The 21770-nt window shown below is 48.6% G+C and overlaps 1 protein-coding gene across 2 annotated transcripts in view; it reads right to left on the bottom strand.

Moving 5' to 3' along the window:
• CEP162 (centrosomal protein 162) overlaps positions 1 to 21034 on the bottom strand; it is a 307890-nt gene extending 286856 nt beyond the window's left edge. For both annotated transcript variants that reach the window (XM_075340157.1, XM_075340158.1), the window contains exons 1-2: positions 20776 to 21034; positions 2211 to 2346 (exon numbers count right to left, since the gene is read on the bottom strand). In XM_075340157.1, coding sequence (XP_075196272.1) covers positions 2211 to 2346; positions 20776 to 20835 — 196 coding nt within the window. In that variant the 5' untranslated portion in view covers positions 20836 to 21034. The remainder of the gene's footprint in view (positions 1 to 2210; positions 2347 to 20775) is intronic.
• Between the last annotated feature and the right edge of the window lie 736 nt (positions 21035 to 21770).

Here is a 21770-nt window from a genome sequence, read left to right as displayed (position 1 = left end):
TAAGCAAGGTTTACACGCTATGATATCGTTAATGAATTATCGTCGGGGTCAAGGTGTTTGTGACTCACATCCTGCGTCATTAACGATATCGCAGTGTGTGACACTTATGAGCGACCTTAAACGATCGCAAAAGCGGTCAAAATCGTTTGCCGCGGAGAGATAGTCTTGAAACAAAAAAAAAAAAAAAAACGGGGTTTTTTTTAGCAATGTTGTTCGTCGTTCCTGCGGCACCACACATTGCTGTGTGACACCGCAGGAGCGACGAACATCTTGCCTGCGTCCACCAGCAATGAGGAATGAAGGAGGTGGGCAGAATGTTACGTCCCGTTCATCTCCGGCCCTCCGCTTCTATTGAACGCCAGCCGTGTGACGTCGCTGTGACGCCGCACGATTCACCCCCTTAGAACGGAGGCGGTTCGCCGGCCAGAGCGACGTCGCAGAGCAGGTATGTGCATGTGACGCTGCCGTAGCGATAATGTTCACTACGGCAGTGATAACGCAATATCGCACGTACGACGGGTGCTATCACGCTTGACATCACTAGCCGATGCTAGCGATGTCGCAACGCGTTAACCCCGCTTTAGGCTATGTGCCCACGGGAAATTAAACCTGCGGATTTATCTGCGGAAAATCTGCAGATTTTCTGGATTTTCCAGATAAATCCGCAGGTTTTAGCAAGTAAAGACACTCCCCATGTTATCCTATGGGACATGGGGACTGTCTGTGTCCATACTGCGGTATGTGCGGCTGTGGAACATGTTGCGGATGTCCCGCAGCCGCACGTAATTGCATGTCAATTATTTCTGCGGAATTACCTGCGGAAATGCCGGCCCTACACTATGGAGATAGAGGCCGGGACTTCCGCAGGTAAGTAGCACGAAAGCCCACAGGTTTACCGCAGATATTTCGCTGGAATCCCGCAGCAATGGATAGCTACGGATTCCAGCGAGCAGCTATGTGGTAAAACTAATGGTTTCATTTAAAAGTACAGCTCGTCCTGCAAAAAACAAGCCCTTATATGGCACGATTGATGAAAAAGTAAAAAAGTTACGGCTCTCTAAAGAAGGGGAGCAAAAAAAAAAAAAACGAAAAATGGTAAAAATTGGCAGGGGGTGAAGGGGTTAACAGCAGAGGGCAGAGCTCAGCTCCTGCCGCATTGTTAGAGATAGATGTCGGCTATTTAAGATAAGTTCATGAGCCTGCTCCAAACACTAAGATCAGTGTATTGACAGAAACATCAAGGAATTATCCTCAAAATATAGTCATGGCCGAAAGTGTTGGCAACATTGAAATTGTTTCTTTTCAAAGGACTCTCAAACGTGACATCAAATGAGGCTGGGGCTGCACTCACCTCAGTTACTTAATAGTTTCTTGCCTCGCCGCCCCCTCTGAAGACGTCCTGGATCTGTAGTAATAAACGCTGAGTGAGATGTGAGTGCAGCACCAGCACTCTACGTCTATCTCTGCTGGCTGCTGTAGTTTCTTTGAAAGAAGACATCCTTAGAGTGCGGAGATAGAGGCAGCGAGTGTGATACCAGCGCCACTCACAGCTTCTAGCACCACACTCAAACTAATCCTCTAAAGGTGGCAGCGCTGCTGTCACTCACTGCTACTATCACTGTCACTTGCAGCTTCTTTCAGAGATGCTACTCGTAGAAGCAAAGTTTTGGTGCTGCAGGTACATCTCCCATAGCGTCTATCATTATGGATGCGGGACATTTTCAGAGGGGGTGGAGATTCAAAAAACTAGTAACTGCAGCGCTGCCCTGTGATAACAACCGGTTCCAGGAGCGGCAACAGACGCTGCCAGAAGCGAGTGCAGCCCCAGCCTCCTGTGACATCACATTTGAAACCCCTCTCAAACAAAACGTCACAGGAAGTGCGGTAAAAAAAACAAAAACTAACTAAAAATATTTAGGGAATTAGGAGTATAGAGAGAACAGCAGGGTAATGTATAATAAAGAAAATTACAAAAGTGCTTAGGGTGTAAAGATATTTAGAAAAGACATTTTAGGTGTTGAACCAACCAAGGTTCTAACTGACTGCATGCATGCAGGAAGGTGCATTACAATACCGTATCTTTTTGCTTGAAGTCTAACTAAACTGCATAATATCAGCATTTTCAAAATGATAGCGCCACATTTTTATAAAAATCTATATACAGGTTCTCCAACCCGTAAGAGGTCTACAGACAACCTTGTTTTCCATACCTCCATCATCAGAATCATCTTCCGTCAACCACCATGGAGAAGCATCTTTCTTATTTGCTTTTGTAACTTTTGGCTTTCCGAGATTTTCAAGAACAATTGATTTTTTGTTACTGTCAAATGAGTCATCTGAAAGAGACTAAGAACATGAAAATAGTGAATGGGAAACGATCAGAAATCCAAACATTCACAAGAAATATATACAGCATTGGAAAGGACGAGTGACAAAGACATGTATACAGCAGCTAAAGCGTTTCTCCTACAATATTCCATCAGATCATATTTAGAACACGTGTAAGTCACCTACGCTCACAATCCTCCTAAGGCCTCTTTCACATGTGCGTGCCTCCGGTACGTGTTTGGCAGTTTCCTCACATACCAGAGACACGTACACACGTAGACCTAGGTATTCCTATGGTTTTTGACACACGTAAGTATTTGCGCACAGAACGTGTGTCTGTTCCGTACTTCCGTGTGTCCGTCTGTTTCTCACGCCGACATGTTCGCTTTCTCTCCGGCATCACAGGTGTCACACGGAACGCAAACGTGTCACACGTAATGCTAATGGACCACACGGATGTGTTTCGTGTGACACACACCGGAGAGAAGACATGTGTCTGCGAGAAATAAAAGAAAAACCTTTACTCACCTTCTCCAGCCCTGCAGTCTCTGCCGCTGCTGTCACTTGCTGCCGACCGCCGCTCATTATAATCATTGCATATTCACTTCACTGAGGCCGGAAGCAGCAGCAGAAGGGAGTCGGCAGGACCGGAGACCGAAGATCACCACCACGGACAGCGAAGCCAGGGACAGGTGAGCAGAAAGTTCCCGTTCTCCGTGTGTTATCACGGATAAGGCTATGTGCGCACGTGTGCGCTCTGCACCGCACCGAAAAGGTGCGCTTCAAAGCGCAGCTGAAAAGCTGTGTTCTGAAGCGCATGGTGCCGGCGAGAACATGCGCTCTGCCTGCAGCTCCTGCCATAGATAGAGCAGGGGCTGCCGGCAAAGCGCACGGAAGAAGTGACATGTCACTTCTTAGAACGCAGCAATTCGGGCAGCAGCTGAAGCGCTGCGCTCTAATATGCCACGTGCGCACGGCCCCTGCACAATCTCCATAGATTGTGCAGGGGACGCAGGACGCATGCAGTTACGCTGCGCTACAAAGCGCAGCGTAACTGCATGAATTATGCACACGTGCGCACATAGCCTAACACACAGAGAACACACGTGTCATAAACACGGCTCACGGAGGGGAAAACGCACCTCTGACACGTCCGTGAAAAACGTGCGTGGTTTTTCACGGACATGTGAGAGAGGCCTAAGGCGTTATTCATCCATATTTCATATATGCTGAAAAAAAGGAGGTGCAAGAGGTACTTCTGTGGTGCCCTGGACAAGCCAGGGGCCACAGAGAACACCACCACCACACCCCACACTCCCGGTCAGGCACACCAAAGTCAGACACAAAACACTTGTTGCCTTCCTCCAGAGGCTGATGATCACACACCAGGGGGTGGGCCAGGCGGTTGGCCCCGCCCACCGAGCAGTTCACAGTCCTGGAGGCGGGAAAAGCAGGCAGATCAGTTTTGAGTAGAGTTGAGAGAGGAGTAAAGTGGCAGTTAAGCAGCCTGAAGTTGGTCCGGGTGTGTGGCCCGGACGGATCAGCAAGGTTGGCAGACGGTGGTGACCGTCTGCAGGAGTGGCCTATCAGAGCCTACCGTAAGGACCTTGGACGGGCGGTGGCCCGGCGGTACCGGATAGGTACGCAAAGAGAAGCTAGCACCATCTGGCAGGGGCATACGGACCCCGGCAAGGCTAGGAGTCGCCGTGAGTTTGCCAAATCCGTTAGCGAAGGGAACCTCCTGGGTTTCCCAGCAGCCAAGTCCCGACAGAAGGCAACCGTCCAACCGAGAGCCACCGCCAAGGCTAAAGTTCCCAGGGCCAGTGCCTGCAGGCAAAAGGGGCTCCTCCAGCCCATATCCAAGCTGGGGAGCGGGTTACCGGTGGGAACCCATTGGAACCGTTTACAGTACGTAGGTGCAGGGAAAGGCAGTCACCATCAACCTGCCGGGAGAAACAACACCGCAGCCGTCTGTGGGACCCGTTCATCCAGCCGTGTGTTTTACCGAGAACTGTGTCCTCATCATTGGCTGAGTGAGTACCACCGTGCCGTGCGGCACAGCGCTGCCCCCGCGACCCTGCACCTCGCCAGGCCCCGTAACCCGCCTGCCATCCATCCTTACCCCATCACCGGGCCCCGGGACAACCAACCCCCTACCCACGGAGGGGAGAACTAACATCCTGGCTGCTCCCTGTGATCGCTCCCGGGATCCCCGTCCAGAGCAGCGGTGGTGTCACCAATATCACCACAACCGTGGGTGGCGTCACGGACAATAACCAAATCCCCACAATCAATCCAATCCCAACCCTTTTCACTCACGGGCGAGGAGCGCCGCTCGAGTCCCCGGGATCCGGCCCACCGCTCGAGCCACCACCGAGCAGTAGCAGCAGCCAGACCCGAGCAGTGGGAGAGCGCAGCGTCCCTTCCTCCTCCCGCGACAACTTGGCGTCACGAACAGGATCTTACTGCTCTGCCGTTTGGTAGAGGTGCGCCTTGTTACCGCCGGAGGTGTCCGGCCGGAAAATTTGAGAAGCCGCCATCTTTGGTGCGAAAAATTCCCTCTCGAGCGTCTCCTCGAGTAGTGGAGGCGCGAAGGCCAAAACCCCGCCCCTGTAGAGGAGGAGCCGAAAAGAGACTAAGAGGGACTGATGGCGTCTGGCCGCATGTAGCTCGCGGCTATACAAGCAAAGACGCCTGGACCCCGCGACCTGCTGAGCCCTGCAAAGGATGTCTGCTCCACCCAGATATGCGGAGGCTACCGAGCCTGTACCCGGAACAGCGGCATGGATGAGGGCCCGAACGGCAGGGATCTGCCGACACTACCGGAGGCAGATATGTAGGCTGATGGAGCAGTGGACCGCGGAGGTGGAGGAGGTGGCCGCAGTCGCTCAGGTGTATGGAATGGAAGCAATGATGGAGGAGCTGGTGAGTGACCCACGCCCCTGTGTCCCCGAGGGACCGGCCATTGCGGCTGAGGGACCCGGTCTACCCCTGGCCCCCATGCCGCCTCCGTCTTCTGTGCCCGTGCACTGTGCTGCACCTGGTCCGTCTGGCCTACATCTCCTCGTGGCAGCGGCTGAGAGAGTGGCAAGCCAGGAGGCTGCGGTGGCTGGCGGTGACCCGCCTGGCGCAGGAACGGATGATAGCGGCTCCGGACCGAACACAGAGCCTGTTTCCGAGGAGGACGAAGGGGTCGTTGCCCTGTGTGACATGGAGGCCACTTACATCCCCAGGAGCGGAAACAATGGGTACCGTGCGGCCCTCCCCCGTTGCGCCTGCTAGGCGCTGGAGGGGCTGATCCCCGTGTTCGTCCACCCGGGGCCGGCTGAGGATGATGAAAGTGAGCTGTGAAGTCGGCGGTCCTCCGCCTAAAAGTTGTCCCCCGTTGGGACCACCTGTGTTAAGAAAGTACCGTTTAAAAGAATGATAAGAATGATTAACCGAAGAGTCATCTGATTTGCTGCTTGATTAGAACCGGTCGTTGCCGGCAACTGGTCCACGTTGGGACCCCCTCTTCAAATTATGCGTAGAAACTACTACGAACAGGCCCGAGAACTAGCAAGGCAACCACGAACTTGTGGCTTGTAAATAATTATGTTTATGGCTTTCACCGTTACCGCCTCCGGAGAGGCAGATTGGAGGAAGGGCCCGCAGTGGAGCAGGCTGGGGCCCAGCCACCACCAGAACCAGTGGCGATCCTCTGGGGGTTTCAGGGGTTCCCCATGGACGTGGGTCCCCTGAAAAGGACAGAACCCGCTCGGGCAACTTGTGCTGGACTGGGGTCAAGGGGTGCTGCCTGTTTGCTTAGGGGCAGCATCAGGGCCAGGTTGCTTGGGTGGGAGAGAGCGGAAGCCGTAACCGTTTGCAACGTTTAAGTAAAGGGTACTTTACACACTGCGACATCGCTAGGGATCTCATTAGCGATGTGAAATTCTAGATCGCAAGTGCGATCGTTTGAGATCGCACATGCGAAAAATGACCTATGTGCGATCTCGAAAGATCGCATTTGCGATCTAGAATTTCACATCGCTAATGAGATCGCTAGCGGTGTCGCAGCGTGTAAAGTACCCTTAAGAGTACCTCCCGATGTGGGAAGATGTTATTATAATTGTAATTACTGTTTTACCGTTATCTTTTTCAGTTTGTGAAAATAAAACCGGTGATGGACGGGCAGTCCGCGGACGGTCTGCATTTAACTAAGGGGGAATGTGGCGCCCTGGACAAGCCAGGGGCCACAGAGAACAACACCACCAGACCCCACACTCCCGGTCAGGCACACCAAAGTCAGGCACAAAACCCTTGTTGCCTTCCTCCAGGGGCTGATGATCACACCAGGGGGTGGGCCAGGCGGTTGGCCCCGCCCACCGAGGAGTTCACAGTCCTGGAGACGGGAAAAGCAGGCAGATCAGTTTTGAGTAGAGTTGAGAGAGGAGTAAAGTGGCAGTTAAGCAGCCTGAAGTTGGTCCGGGTGTGTGGCCCGGACGGATCAGCAAGGTTGGCAGACGGTGGTGACCGTCTGCAGGAGTGGCCTATCGGAGTCTACCGTAAGGACCGTGGACGGGCGGTGGCCCGGCGGTACCGGACCGGTACGCAAAGAGAAGCCAGCACCATCTGGCAGGGGCATACGGACCCCGGCAAGGCTAGGAGTCACCGTGAATTTGCCAAATCCGTTAGCGAAGGGAACCTCCTGGGTTTCCCAGCAGCCAAGTCCCGACAGAAGGCAACCGTCCAACCGAGAGAGGGAAACACAGTCACCGCCAAGGCTAAAGTTCCCAGGGCCAGAGCCTGCGGGCAAAAGGGGCTCCTCCAGCCCATATCCAAGCTGGGGAGCGGGTTACCGGTGGGAACCCACTGGAACCGTTTACAGTACATAGGTGCGGGGAAAGGCAGTCACCATCAACCTGCCGGGAGAAACAACACCGCAGCCGTCTGTGGGACCCGTCCATCCAGCCGTGTGTTTTACCGAGAACTGTGTCCTCATCATTGGCTGAGTGAGTACCACCGTGCCGTGCGGCACAGCGCTGCCCCTGTGACCCTGCACCTCACCAGGCCCCGTAACCCGCCTGCCATCCATCCCTACCCCATCACCGGGCCCCGGGACAACCAACCCCCTACCCATGGAGGGGAGAACTAACATCCTGGCTGCTCCCTGTCATCACTCCCGGGATCCCCGTCCAGAGCAGCGGTGGTGTCACCAATATCACCACAACCGTGGGTGGCGTCACGGACAATAACCAAATCCCCACAATCAATCCAAAACCCCCCCTTTCACTCACGGGCGAGGAACGCCGCTCAAGTCCCCGGAATCCGGCCCACCGCTCGAGCCACCACCGAGCAGTAGCAGCAGCAGCAGCCGGACCCGAGCAGTGGGAGAGCGCAGCGTCCCCTCCTCCGCCCGCGACACTTCTCCAAACATCTCCGGCCAACCAGTGCAGACAATTGGCCAGTCTATACTGTATATCTTTTTGGAGGAACTATTAAATGAGTGGGTTCAGCCCACAACCACCAGAGTAGTACACGTCTGTTATTTCATGTGGGTCAGCCTCTGATTAGAAGTGTGAATAAGGCTGTGTGCGCACACTGCGTTTATTGGGTGCAGTTTGTTGCCCAAAACTGCATGCCTATCCTTCTCCCAGCAAACTATATGAGAATTCAGATTTGCTAAGCGCACGTTGTTTTTATTTTTTTTGCCTGCGGTTTTTGGTTGACCAAAAAGCTGCGGCATGTAAATTTTTTGTGTTTTTGTCCTTGCGTTGTTTTTTTTTTTATCCCTTCCAGCCATTGATATTACAAAAAGAAAACGTATGGGACAAAAATGCGCAAAAACGCATGTGGTTTTTTTTGGTTGCGTTTTCTACTAGGAGATGCCTTTTTGGGTGACAACCAGAAACTGCAGGGTGCGCACAAACCCACCCAAAAAATGCAGAAGTGGTGCCCGTATTTCTATCATACTTTTCTTCTGATTGACCCACTCTTGGTTTTGTCTTACAAATACTAAAGTAAAAAAAACAAAAAAAAAAACACCAAATACACAACATGGCCTTAAAGGGGTATTTCTATGACCACAGGATACAATATAAATGCCTATAAATAGATGTGGATCACACTCATAACTGCCATAGAAATTAATCTGAATTACTGTGTTAAAGGCAAAAATTAAAATAAAGTGAATGCAAAACCATGATAACAAAAAAAAAAAACGTACAAGACAATTAAAGGGTTATCCCTATCTCGGCCTTCTATGGCCAAGGCTGGAGTACCTGCTTCTAGGTCCAAATCACCAGAGGCGGGATATGACAGCAGCCGAGCACAGATGCCATACACGGTGTGATTGTCACATAAAATAGATAGGAGTCAGGCTGCTTTCACACTACGTTTTTTTAACATGCGTCATGAACGTTTTTTTAACGCAAAAACGGATCCAGTGCAAATGCGTTTTTATTTCAATGCATTTGCAATGGACTCGCGTCAACATGCGGTCACATGCGTTTGCGTGCGTTATAGTGAGGATCCAGCGACATGCAGTTTTTTAACTTTTTTCAAAAACGCTACTTGTAGCGTTTTTGAGCTGCGTCCAAATACTGTTTTTTACTGGATCCTGACTATACTGCATGCAAGCGCATGTGAACGCTGGCATGCTGATAGACAGGATCCTGCTTGCTCTACTGAGCATGCCCAGAAACCAGCCTGGCGTGATCAGTCTCTCTCTCCCCCTCCCTCCCTCTCCCCCGCCTGAGAGCGGCGGACACTGGTAACCAAGGTAAATATCGGGTCACCAAGCAAAGCACTTCTTAGATACCCGATGTTTACCTTGGTTACCAGCGTCTGCAGCTGTCAGATGCCGGCTCCCAGTCTATCATGTTCAGTTCCCCTCACTCCCGATCACATGACTTCAATGCCCGCCCATAAACTTCAAGTGGCAGGATCCTGCTAAATAACACGTGTTTGCATGCGTTTTTCTTTGTAAAAACAGGATCCACTTTTACAGCAAAAAAAACGTTCATTCATGACGCATGTTAAAAAACGTAGTGTGAAAGCAGCCTTACTGAAACACCCTGCTAACTCCTGGGATCAGAAAAAGCCTGCTTTGCTGTTCATTTCTATAGCAGTTATGCACATAGCTCTGCTTGGCTGTCATCATAACCTTGCCTCTGGTTGTCAGGACCTAAAAGACATACCTCCTCAGGCCTCAAAGACATGGGATCTAGCTGGAATTAAATACAACACACAAGTACCGTATATAACCGTATATTATTCCCCACTATTTGTACTGCTTGTCACATCAACCGCAATGCACAGGCAAATTTTAAGTTTGCATAAATATATATTGCATGTAATATTCAGCATACGTGCACACAATACATGTGTGCAAGATAAAACGTGCCAATACCTGAACACAAACATCCATGAGAACTAATATTCAGCTTGTGTGCGCATCTGTGTGCTTGCATACATCTATATCTGTATGTGTGTGCGTCTGTAGGTGTATACACGTACATCTGTAGGTGTGCTCCTGTATATGTGTACGCGTCTGTATGTGTGTACACGTATATCTGTGAGTGTGTGCACTCGTACATCTGTAGGTAAGCGTCTGTAGCTGTATACGCCTACATCTGTATCTGTGCGTGCGTCTATGTGCACACGTACATCTGTAGTTGAGCGTCTGTATGTGTGTATGCGTACATCTGTATGTGTACGCCTCTGTGTACAGTGCCTTGTGAAAGTATTCGTCTCCCTTGAACTTTTCAACCTTTTCCCACATTTCAGGCTTCAAACATAAAAGATAAAACATTTTAATTTTTTTGTTGAAGAATCAACAAGTGGGACACAATTGTGAAGTAGAACAAAATTTATTGCTTATTTTAAACTTGTCTAAAAATATAAAAAACAGAAAATTGGGGCATGCAATATTATTCGGCCCCTTTACTTTCAGTGCAGTAAACTCACTCCAGAAGTTCATTGAGGATCTCTGAATGATCTAATGTTGTCCTAAATGACTGATGATGATAAATATAATCCACCTGTGTGTAATCAAGTCTCCGCATAAATGCACCTGCTCTGTGATAGTCTCAGTGTTCTGTTTAAAGCACAGAGAGTATCATGAAGACCAAGGAACACAACAGGCAGGTCCGTGATACTGTTGTGGAGAAGATTAAAGCTGGATTTGGTTACAAAAAGATTTCCAAAACTTTAAACATCCCAAGGAGCACTGTGCAAGAGATCATATTGACATAGAAGGAGTATCATACCACTGCAAATCTACCAAGACCCGGCCGTCCCTCTCAACTTTCATCTCAAACAAGGAGATCAGAGATACAGCCAAGAGGCCCATGATCACTCTGCATGAACTGCAGAGATCTACAGCTGAGGTGGGAGAGTCTGTCCATAGGACAACAATCAGTCGTACACTGCACAAATCTGGCCTTTATGGAAGAGTGGCAAGAAGAAAGCCATTTCTCAAAGATATCCATAAAAAGTGTTGTTTAACGTTTGCCACAAGCCACCTGGGAGACACCAAACATGTGGAAGAAGGTGCTCTGGTCAGATTAAACCAAAATCGAACTATTTGGTCACAATGCCAAACAATATGTTTGCCGTAAAAGCAACACAGCTCATCACCCTGAACACACCATCCCCACTGTCAAAGATGGTGGTGGCAGCATCATGGTTTGGGTCTGCTTTTCTTCAGCAGGGACAGGGAAAATGGTTAAAATTGATGAGAAGATGGATGGAGCCAAATACAGGACCATTCTTGAAGAAAACCTGTTGGAGTCTCCAAAAAACCTGAGACTGGGACGGAGATTTGTATTCCAACAAGACAATAATCCCAAAACATAAAGCAAAATCTACAATTGAATGGTTCACAAATAAACGTATCCAGGTGTTAGAATGGCCAAGTCACAGTCCAGACCTGAATCCAATCGAGAATCTGTGGAAAGAGCTGAAAACTGCTGTTCACAAACGCCTCCATCCAACCTCACTCAGCTTCAGCTGTTTGCAAAGGAAGAATGGGCAAGAATTTCAGTCTCTCGATGTGCAAAACTGATAGACACATACCCCAAGCGACTTGCAGCTGTAGTCACAGCAAAAGGTGGCGCTACAATGTATTAACTTAAAGGGGCCGAATAACATTGCACTCCACAATTTTCAGTTTTTTATTTTTTACAAAAGTTCAATATAAGCTATAAATTTCGTTCACCTTCACAATTGTGTCCCACTTGTTGTTGATTCTTCACCATAACATTTACATTTTTATCTTTTTGTTTGAAGCCTGAAATGTGGGAAAAGGTTGAAAAGTTCAAGGGGGCCGAATACTTTCACAAGGCACTGTATTTCTGTATGTTGTAAAAAGGCGACTGGTGAGGTTGTTAATGGGAAGTATGTCCAATATAAGTGGTGTAACCCTCAAAAATGCTGGCACTTGTATTGCCATATTTTATGTTTTTGTCCTTTCTTTGCTTCATTTTCAACAGGAAGTCTCAGAGGTGGCTGCAGAGATGTGCGGGTCTGGCCACCTACATACCATGGGAGTGTCACAAGTCAGGTTTAATGGAGTCTACGTTTGGCACATGGCTGTTAGACTATGTGCGCATGTCGTGTTTATTTTTTTTTTTTCGAGATTTTGTTGCGTTTTAAACTGCACTGTGTCAATGACAATCTGCATGCTTTTGCTTCCCCAATAAAGTTATGAGAAATCAGAATTTCCATGCGCACGTTGCAGTTTTTTGTCAGTGCTTTGTCAAATATTTGTCAAAATCTTTGACAAAAAAAAAAAGCAGCATGTCACTTCTTTTTGTGCTTTTGTCACCCATAGAACTCAATGAGGGGATACAAAATGGATGGCAAAATGCATGGTAACAAATGGGTTGTGTTTTGTATGCGATGTTCCTGCGTTCTTGTTACAAAAACACTGGTCACCCACTTTGTTCCAGGATAAAAAAAAAAAAAAAAAACCATTGCAGGAGTGAAAATCTCTCTCTCTGTCCGCTTCATACTCACCGATCACCAGTGCGGCTGTCACACTTTTCCAATGGCTGCTCATTCTTCTTCCCGACCCGCTCATTAGACTCATACATATTCACTGCACCTGCTCATTAGACTCATACATATTCACTGCACCTGCTCATTAGACTCATACATATTCACTGCACCTGCTCATTAGGCTCATACATATTCACTGCTTCCCCTGTCTGTGATTGGTTGCCATCAGACGTCCCCTGCGCTGAGTGACAGCTCTCTGACTGCAACCAATCACAGCCGCCGGTGGGTGAGTCTATATCGTACATTAAAATAATTAAAAAAACGTCTTGCAGTCCCCCCCCAATTTTGATACTCAGACAACATAAAGCCTCATAACTGAGGGATGGTATTCTCAGGCTGGGGAGACCCACATTATTGCGAGCCCCCCCAACCTAAAAATATCAGCCAGCAACCGCCCGGAATTGTAGCATCCATTAGTAGTCCTGGCATTTTACCCGTCTCTTCCTGATTATTTTGGTGCGGTGGCATTCATGATAATAAGGGGTTAATGGCAGCCAAAAGCGACCCAAACCCTAGGTTAGTGATGACAGGCGTCTATGAGACACCCATTATTAATCTGTAAGTGAAAGTTAATAAACACAAACACCCAAAAAATCCTTTATTTGAAATAAAAGTAAAAAAAGCACCCTCTTCCACTACTTTATTAATCCCCAAACATCCTTACGGGTCTGACATAATCCACAGAAGGTCCCATGACACTTCCAGCACTGCTACATCTGATGCTCACAGCGAGCGCCATAGAACATGACTGCTCGCTGTTAGCTCCACGAAACAAGTGAAGTGAGTCACGTGCAGGTAGTCATGTACTATAGCGCTGGCTGTGAGCGTCATATGTAGCAGTGCTGAAAGCGTCGTGGGACCTCGTGTGGAATAAGTCGGACCTGAAGGGGTGTTTGGGGGGTTAATAAAGTGGTCAAAGAAGGTGGCCCAGCACCAGAATTGGCGCACCTTACGGATGCGCCACTTCTGGGGCGGCTGTGTGATGCTATTCTTAGGCTGGAAAGGGCCAAATAACGATGGCCCTTCCCACCCTAATAATATCAGCCCCCAGTAGTCTGCTGTGTCTTAGCTGGTTTTAGAAAAATGGGGGGATCCCCTCTATATTTTATAACCAGCCAAGGAGCAGCAGACAGCTGAGACTTGCAGCCTGCAGCTGCTGCTGTTCCTGTGCTGGATATGAAAACCAAGGGGGGGGCACAATCTAATTTTCTATGTATCTATTCTGGCTATCATTTTTTTCTCCTTTAAAAAACGCATTATCAAAAACGCGGCAAAAACGCATGCGTTTTTACAGCGTGTTTTTTTTGTCAAACACAGTGTTTACAGTTGTCAAAGTCTGCCAGAGGGTGCAGTTTTGTTGTCAAACCAAAAACACTGCGTGCGCGCATACCCTTAGTGTCCTGGAGGTCTCAGGCTGGGTGAAGCCTCTGAGAGGGCTCTGGAAATCAGTCTGGGTTTTAGTGATGGGCAGTCCGGCTCTTTTTGATGAGCCGGCTCATTCGGCTCGGCTCACCAAAAAGAATCGGCTCTTTCGGCTCAAAAAACGGCTCTTTTTTAAAAAAAAAACCCTCTGCTACACCTTGTGGTGATGCAGAACCTCCCCTGTACATTGGGAACCTCATTCTACACCCTTGTATGTATCTAGTGAAGCAGTAAAAACAGTTTTTAGCATTATTGTTTCCGTTTCCTCAGATTGTCAGCTCTTCTGGACAGGGCCCTCGCTCCTCTTTTATGTGGTGTTTTTTGTACATGTCCTTTCTACATTAGTCAGTGCTCTGATATGTGTCGCTCCTACAAAAGATTATAATTCCTGACAATAAAGGCGAGTTGCAATTACTGTGCTGCCTGTCACTATATGTGCAACACACACACTGTACATACTGAACACAAAGGACACACATACATACACACATTGTACACACATACTGTACATACTGAACACAAAGGACACACATACACACACTGTACACACACTGTACATACTGAACACAAAGGACACACATACATACACACATTGTACACACACACTGTACATACTGAACACAAAGGACACACATACACACACTGTACACACATACTGTACATACTGAACACAAAGGACACACATACATACACACATTGTACACACACACTGTACATACTGAACACAAAGGACACACATACATACACACACTGTACACACACACTGTACATACTGAACACAAAGGACACACATACACACATTGTACACACACACTGTACATACTGAACACAAAGGACACACATACACACATTGTACACACATACTGTACATACTGAACACAAAGGACACACATACATACACACATTGTACACACACTGTACATACTGAACACAAAGGACACACATACATACACACACTGTACACACATACTGTACATACTGAACACAAAGGACACACATACATACACACATTGTACACACATACTGTACATACTGAACACAAAGGACACACATACACACATTGTACACACACACTGTACATACTGAACACAAAGGACACACATACACACACACTGTACACACACACTGTACATACTGAACACAAAGGACACACATACACACACACTGTACACACACACTGTACGCACACCAACATATGGAAGCATAGGATACTGAATAGCAAAATCAGTTTATTTCAACACAACCTGGAACAGAAATGTTTAAATGCTAACATAGCATGGGTCCAACGTCTGCTGGTGGTGCACAGCACTACAAGTCCCAGCAAGTGGAACACAATATGGCAATGCAACACTAGTTACATACCAACTTTTTTAACAGTTAAGTGACAATAAATGTCATTGAGGTAGTATTGCACATAAAACAAATGTATAGAGGTTGTCCTGACTAACATTGATGGCCTGGCCGTACTATAGGTAATCAATGTGTGATGGCTGGAGGGCGGATGTGCGGTATCTAGCCGCTGTCACTACATACAAGATGGAGCACCTTCATAACAGCAAATCTGGCCAACATTAAGAACAGCTGATCATCCGAGGTGTTGGGTGCTGCCCTACAGCAATCACACATTGATCAACTAAAGCAGAGGTGAGGACCTCCAGGTCTGGAGGGTGCAGGTCATGTGTTCAGGATTTCCTTATGGTACTGTCACACTGGTGGAGGATCGCCTCTGAACATGCCTGTAGTCCAGGCGAGGCAGGGAGCTATACTTTGTATGGCTCCCGTCATGTGTCAGAACACTATTGCTGCGTCACACGCGGCAATGTGTTCAGATCGCCTGCTCCTCATCGCCAGGTTTCCCAGCAGTGCTAAGCAACCTCCGAATTCAGGAGATGAGCGATGGCAGCGGGAAATTGCCCTGTCACACGAGGCGACACACTGGCGATGTCATTGTAACTTGACCATGCCTACTAAGTTGCAGCAACATCGCCAGTGATACCTCCCTGTCTGACGGGGTCTTTAGTATTGCACAGTTGATAATTGAATCATCTACACTGTGTGTGGCACTCAAGACCTGAAGTTTCCCATCTCTGAATTAAAGTAAGGGCCCTGTCACACATGTCAATGTGGTGGGCAACGTCGCTGATGACTGTGTGACCCCGCCCACTGCATCAACGTCACGGGTGAGATGTCATATGTGACGATCTCACCTGCGACGTCTCCTGCAATGTCGCTGTGTGATGCCATAGCATCACACCAGTGTCTCCAGGAGCTATAGTGCAGCTCCTGACGTCGCTGGTGTGAAGGTGTCACATGCAGCGATGTCGCTAGATTGCAGTTGCGTGGTTTTCGGTCCGGACCGAAAACTTCGCGACTGCGACCAGCGATAAATTGTGGGGCGATTTTTCCGGGTCACTCGTGGCGATGCACTCACGATATCGCTGCAGTGACATCGCTGTGGCGATATCGTGAGTCACATTAAGCTGCGGGGAAACCAGGAGAGGTAAGTACAGATTTATTTTTTAATGAGTACACGCTCGCCAGAGGATTATGGGGGAGGAGGGGGGTGCATTATAGTCTATGGCGAGTTGTGAGGCTGCATTATGCTATAGGGAAGGCTGTGAGGCTGCATTATACTATATGGAGGGCTGTGAGGCTGCATTATACTATATGGAGGGCTGTGAGGCAGTATTATACTATATGGAGGATAATGGGGGTGCATTATTATAATTGGATGACTATGGGGGACTATGGGATGCATTATAATATATAAATGACTATGAGGGTACATTGTGATATATGGAGGAATATGGGGATGCGTTATAATAATTGGATGACTATTGTGGTGGGAGGAGAACACCATATATACCAGGATAAGGGACATATATACACGGGGCCAATACATATAATCTGACCAACATGTGTGCGCGCGGAGTGTGACAGGTGGGGCAGTGCCCATGTCTACATTTCACACTGTGGCTCACCAGACTCTAGTTACGCCACTGATAATTAGGAAGCGATACAAAAAAAGTGTTTTATAGATGTGTGCAGATGTCAGATCTATTTACATCTAAAAATACCAGGATTTGTTAACAGAAATAGAAAAGAAGTCTTAACTACGAGAATTGTGACACCACAACGCCACAGACACATGCATATAGAGGCTAATGAATATGTTGTATGTAGTCACCAAACTAGTAAAAATATATCAATTGTGATCACAAAAAAAAATAACACACACACACACACACACACACACACACACACACACACACACACACACACACACACACACACACACACACACAGCAGCTTCCACTAAACATTGAAGGAATGGAGACATGGCTTATTATCAATGATTTTCTCTTTTTTATGCCAGAAAGAAAACCTTACAGGGTTAAATGAACATGTCAGGGGTCATCTGTTCTGTGCACACACTGGACACTAAAGCTGGTGTCACACATAACGACGACGACAACGACGTCGCTGCCACGTCACCATTTTCTGTGATGTTGCAGCGACGTCCCGTCGCTGTCGCTGTGTGTGGCATCCAGCAACGACCTGGCCCCTGCTGTGAGGTCGCCGGTCGTTGCTGAATGTCCAGCTTCATTTTTTGGTCGTCACTCTCCCGCTGTGACACACACATCGCTGTGTGTGACAGCGAGAGAGCGACGAAATGAAGCAAGCAGGAGCCGGCACTAGCAGCTGCGGTAAGCTGTAACCAGCGTAAACATCGGGTAACCAAGGGAAGACCTTTCCCTGGTTACCCGATATTTACCTTCGTTACCAGCCTCCGCTCTTGCTGCCAGTGCCGGCTCCTGCACTGTGACATGTGGCTGCAGTACGCATCGGGTAATTAACCCGATGTATACTGTAGCAAGGAGAGCAAGGAGCCAGTGCTAAGCAGTGCGCGCGGCTCCTTGCTCTCTGCACTGTGACATGTAGCTGCAGCACACATCGGGTTAATTAACCCGATGTGTACTGTACCTAGGAGAGCAAGGAGCCAGCGCTAAGCGCGGCTCCCTGCTCTCTGCACATGTAGCGACGTTATGATCGCTGCTGCTTCTGCTGTGTTTGACAGCTAAGCAGCGATCATAACAGCGACTTACAAGGTCGCTGTTACGTCACCCAAAATGGTGACGTAACAGCGACGTCGTTGTCGCTGTCGCTTAGTGTGACACCAGCTTAAGTGCTGACTTCTGTTACTAACTCTATACAATGATTGAAGCTGTATACACTTCTTTACATATGTTTGGTCTAAAATGCTATTACTTACCTAACAACTGGCCAGGTCTTTACTGTAGTGGTCCTGAACCCTGACTAATACCTAGAGAAGATGATCATTGTTATCAGCAAACAAGCTGAGCCCTCTCCTCCTACACATTACCATATGTGCCAGTCGAGGTCAGAAAACTTAACCCTAGCACATCATTCCCTGGTACTCAATTGTGCCCACTGAACTAAGGAAGAACCACTATGTGTGTATAGCTTTAAGTGTCAGCTCCTGCCCAGAGCTTGTGTTTACTTTACTCTTCTCCTTATCTTCTGCTTCCCCCTGAAGCAGAGAAAAAAAAAAAAAAAAGCGGCTCTTTATGGCTCGTTCACTTTGATGAATCGGCTCATATCGTTCACTTCAAAGAGCCGGCTCAAAGAATCGGCTCGTTCGCGAACGACACATCACTACTGGGTTTAGACTGGAAGGAGACTGCAGCCAGGCTGGAGAGTGCTGGGGCTGTAGGGCCAAACCTCTCCTGGAGGAGAATACACTGGCAGGAGCCAGTGTGAGGAGGCTGTCATACCTCCCTATGGACTATAAGCCCACAATATGTGGCAGTGCCTGTTTTCCTTTTAAGGCCCTGTGCGCACGCTGCAGATTTACCGCGGATTTTGCCGTGGATTTGCTGCAGAAAATATGTCTAACATTTTTGCAGTCATTCCCAAGCAAATCCTATGGGTTTTAAAAAATGCTGTGCGCACACTGCGGTTTTTTACACCTGCGGATTTACCCGTGGATTTTCCGCTGTGGAATTAATGAGCATGTCACTTCTTTTCTGCAGGTACCTGCGGTTTTTGCCATAGATAATGGTAAAAACCACGGGGACCAATTTGCGGAAAATCAGCGGTAAATCCACTGTAGATCCGCGGCAAAAACGCGGGTGTGGGATTCTTTCAGAGGGTCCGATTTTTTCTTAAGAAAAAGTCACTTTCTAGTGCGCACATACCCTTAGCCAGGAAAGGCTGATATGTTTAGATTTGCTGTTTATGACAAGTGTTTTAACAAAAGGATGGAATTTTTTATAGAGTCTGTTTTCCTGCGACCTTACCTACTGTATACCTACCATGAGCAAATCTCCACAATGTGTACACACGTACATCTATATATATGTGCTTCTGTATGTGCATACACATACATCTGAATGTGCGCACCTGTATGTGAACATCTATATATGTGCGCCTGCATGTATGTGTGCACGCATATATCTGTGTGTGTTTGTAAGTGTGTACACGTACATCTGTAGGGGCTCGGCTGTATGTGTGCACGTGTACATCTATATGTGTGTGCTTCTGTATGTGTGTACACGTACATCTGTATTTGTGCACGCGTACGTCTATATATGTGCCTGTATGTGTGTGTGTATGCATGTGTGTGCCTGTCATATATATATATATATATATATATATATATATATATATATATACATACACACATATACACGTATGTGTGTGTGCCCCTGTATGTGCGAGCACGTACATTTGTTTGCAACTGTATGGCTGCACGAGTGAGTGTGTGTGTGTAGATCAAAAAAAGACCAAATTAAGCTTCACTGGCCAGTGATTGGCGCCACTTGCACGGCTCCTGAAGTGCCCCATTAGGCCTCCAATACAGAGCAGTGCAGAGAACCACAGCTTACTGATCCGTACACTCTGGTCCCCATTCCCTTCAATAGGAGTGGTATATGGGCTGTGCAGTTCTGGAGGCTGCTGATGGTGGGGTCCCTGGTGTCAGACCCCACTAATATGATACTGAGGACCTGTCCTAAGGATTCACCATCGATATCTTAGCCCAGGACAGCTCCCTACTCAGGCCCGGCTGGTATAATGGCAGATAACAGAGAGTGTGGCTCCTGCCGCCTGCCAGGTCGTGCTGTGGGATAATGGCAGGTAACAGAGAGTGTGGCTCCTGCCGCCTGCCAGGTCGTGCTGTGGGATAATGGCAGGTAACAGAGAGTGTGGCTCCTGCCGCCTGCCAGGTCGTGCTATGGTATAATGGCAGATAACAGAGAGTGTGGCCCCTGCCGCCTGCCAGGTCGTGCTATGGTATAATGGCAGATAACAGAGAGTGTGGCTCCTGCCGCCTGCCAGGTCGTGCTATGGTATAATGGCAGATAACAGAGAGTGTGGCTCCTGCCGCCTGTCAGGTCGTGTTGTGGTATAATGGCAGATAACAGAGAGTGTGGCCCCTGCCGCCTGTCAGGTCGTGTTGTGGTATAATGGCAGATAACAGAGAGTGTGGCTCCTGCCGCCTGCCAGGTCGTGCTATGGTATAATGGCAGATAACAGAGAGTGTGGCTCCTGCCGCCTGTCAGGTCGTGCTATGGTATAATGGCAGATAACAGAGAGTGTGGCTCCTGCCGCCTGCCAGGTCGTGCTATGGTATAATGGCAGATAACAGAGAGTGTGGCCCCTGCCGCCTGCCAGGTCGTGCTATGGTATAATGGCAGATAACAGAGAGTGTGGCTCCTGCCGCCTGTCAGGTCGTGCTATGGTATAATGGCAGATAACAGAGAGTGTGGCTCCTGCCGCCTGTCAGGTCGTGTTGTGGTATAATGGCAGATAACAGAGAGTGTGGCTCCTGCCGCCTGCCAGGTCGTGCTCTGCCCACAATCACTATATCTGTAGTTACACTGTAGAGGATAGAAGCTGCCATAGAAGTCACATAAGGTGCAGGGTCCTAGTGCCCGAACAGCACGGTGCCTCCCCGGTTACCTCTTTCAGAAACTGTTCAAACTGGTCATCCAGCTCCTCCTTAGACAACCGGTGAGACATGGCTCCTACACTGGGGTCAGGACAGCTCCACCGGACGGCCAACCGTGAAGAGGGACAGCAGGAAGACGCCGCGTCACATTACGTCAGCAACGGTAACTGCAAGCAAAACCGGCAGCCACAACAGGACCGGCGCGGAAATGGTAACCGGGACAACGCACGCATCCCTGCCGCTCGCATTCCCGCCCACTGTAGTTTAGGAATATCCAATCCCTCGTCTCAGCTCAACCACCAATAGCAACACGGAATTCACAGGATTCCCGCTAGGAACAAGAAGAGACGGGAGAGGTGATTGGCTGGAAGCCGTAGTCCTGGAAGTTGACGGTTGGGTAAACGTCAACTAGGGCAGAGCCTGTGTTGCATGACGTCGCTGGAAGAGGCGGAGCTTGCCACAGTAAAGTGTTACTTTCTGTCATAACAAGAAATACCAGCAGTGCACGTGTAACTGTACCTGAGATGATCGCAGCAGATGCGCGTCCACGCGGCCTCCTCACCCCTCAGCGCGTCCACGCGACCTTCTCACCCCGCAGCGCGTCCACGCGGCCTCCTCACCCCTCAGCGCGTCCACGCGACCTTCTCACCCCGCAGCGCGTCCACGCGGCCTCCTCACCCCGCAGCAGCTGCGCATATTGCTCAATTTATAATGGAATAAACATCCAAATTCATGCTTGAAATTTAAGTTTTTGAAATATATATATTTCAATAGGGACAACAAATTTAGCATTTTTTTATGGTAACCCCATACCTCCCAACTTTTGAAGAAGGAAAAGAGGGACAAAGTTTGCAGCAAACTTTGCGGCAAATTTTTAGGCCACGCCCCCTAACCACACCCATTTCACAGTCACGCCCATATCCACTCCCCATCCACACCCATTCAGCAAACTGAAACTGCAGAAGCTGTCCGTGATCGCTCTGAGCCACCACAGATGCGCAAGCGC

This window comes from Anomaloglossus baeobatrachus, chromosome 3, assembly GCF_048569485.1.
Source record: "Anomaloglossus baeobatrachus isolate aAnoBae1 chromosome 3, aAnoBae1.hap1, whole genome shotgun sequence".
Taxonomy (NCBI): domain Eukaryota; kingdom Metazoa; phylum Chordata; class Amphibia; order Anura; family Aromobatidae; genus Anomaloglossus; species Anomaloglossus baeobatrachus.
Note: the sequence above shows the minus strand (reverse complement) of the source record. Positions and strands in the feature narration are given on the sequence as shown.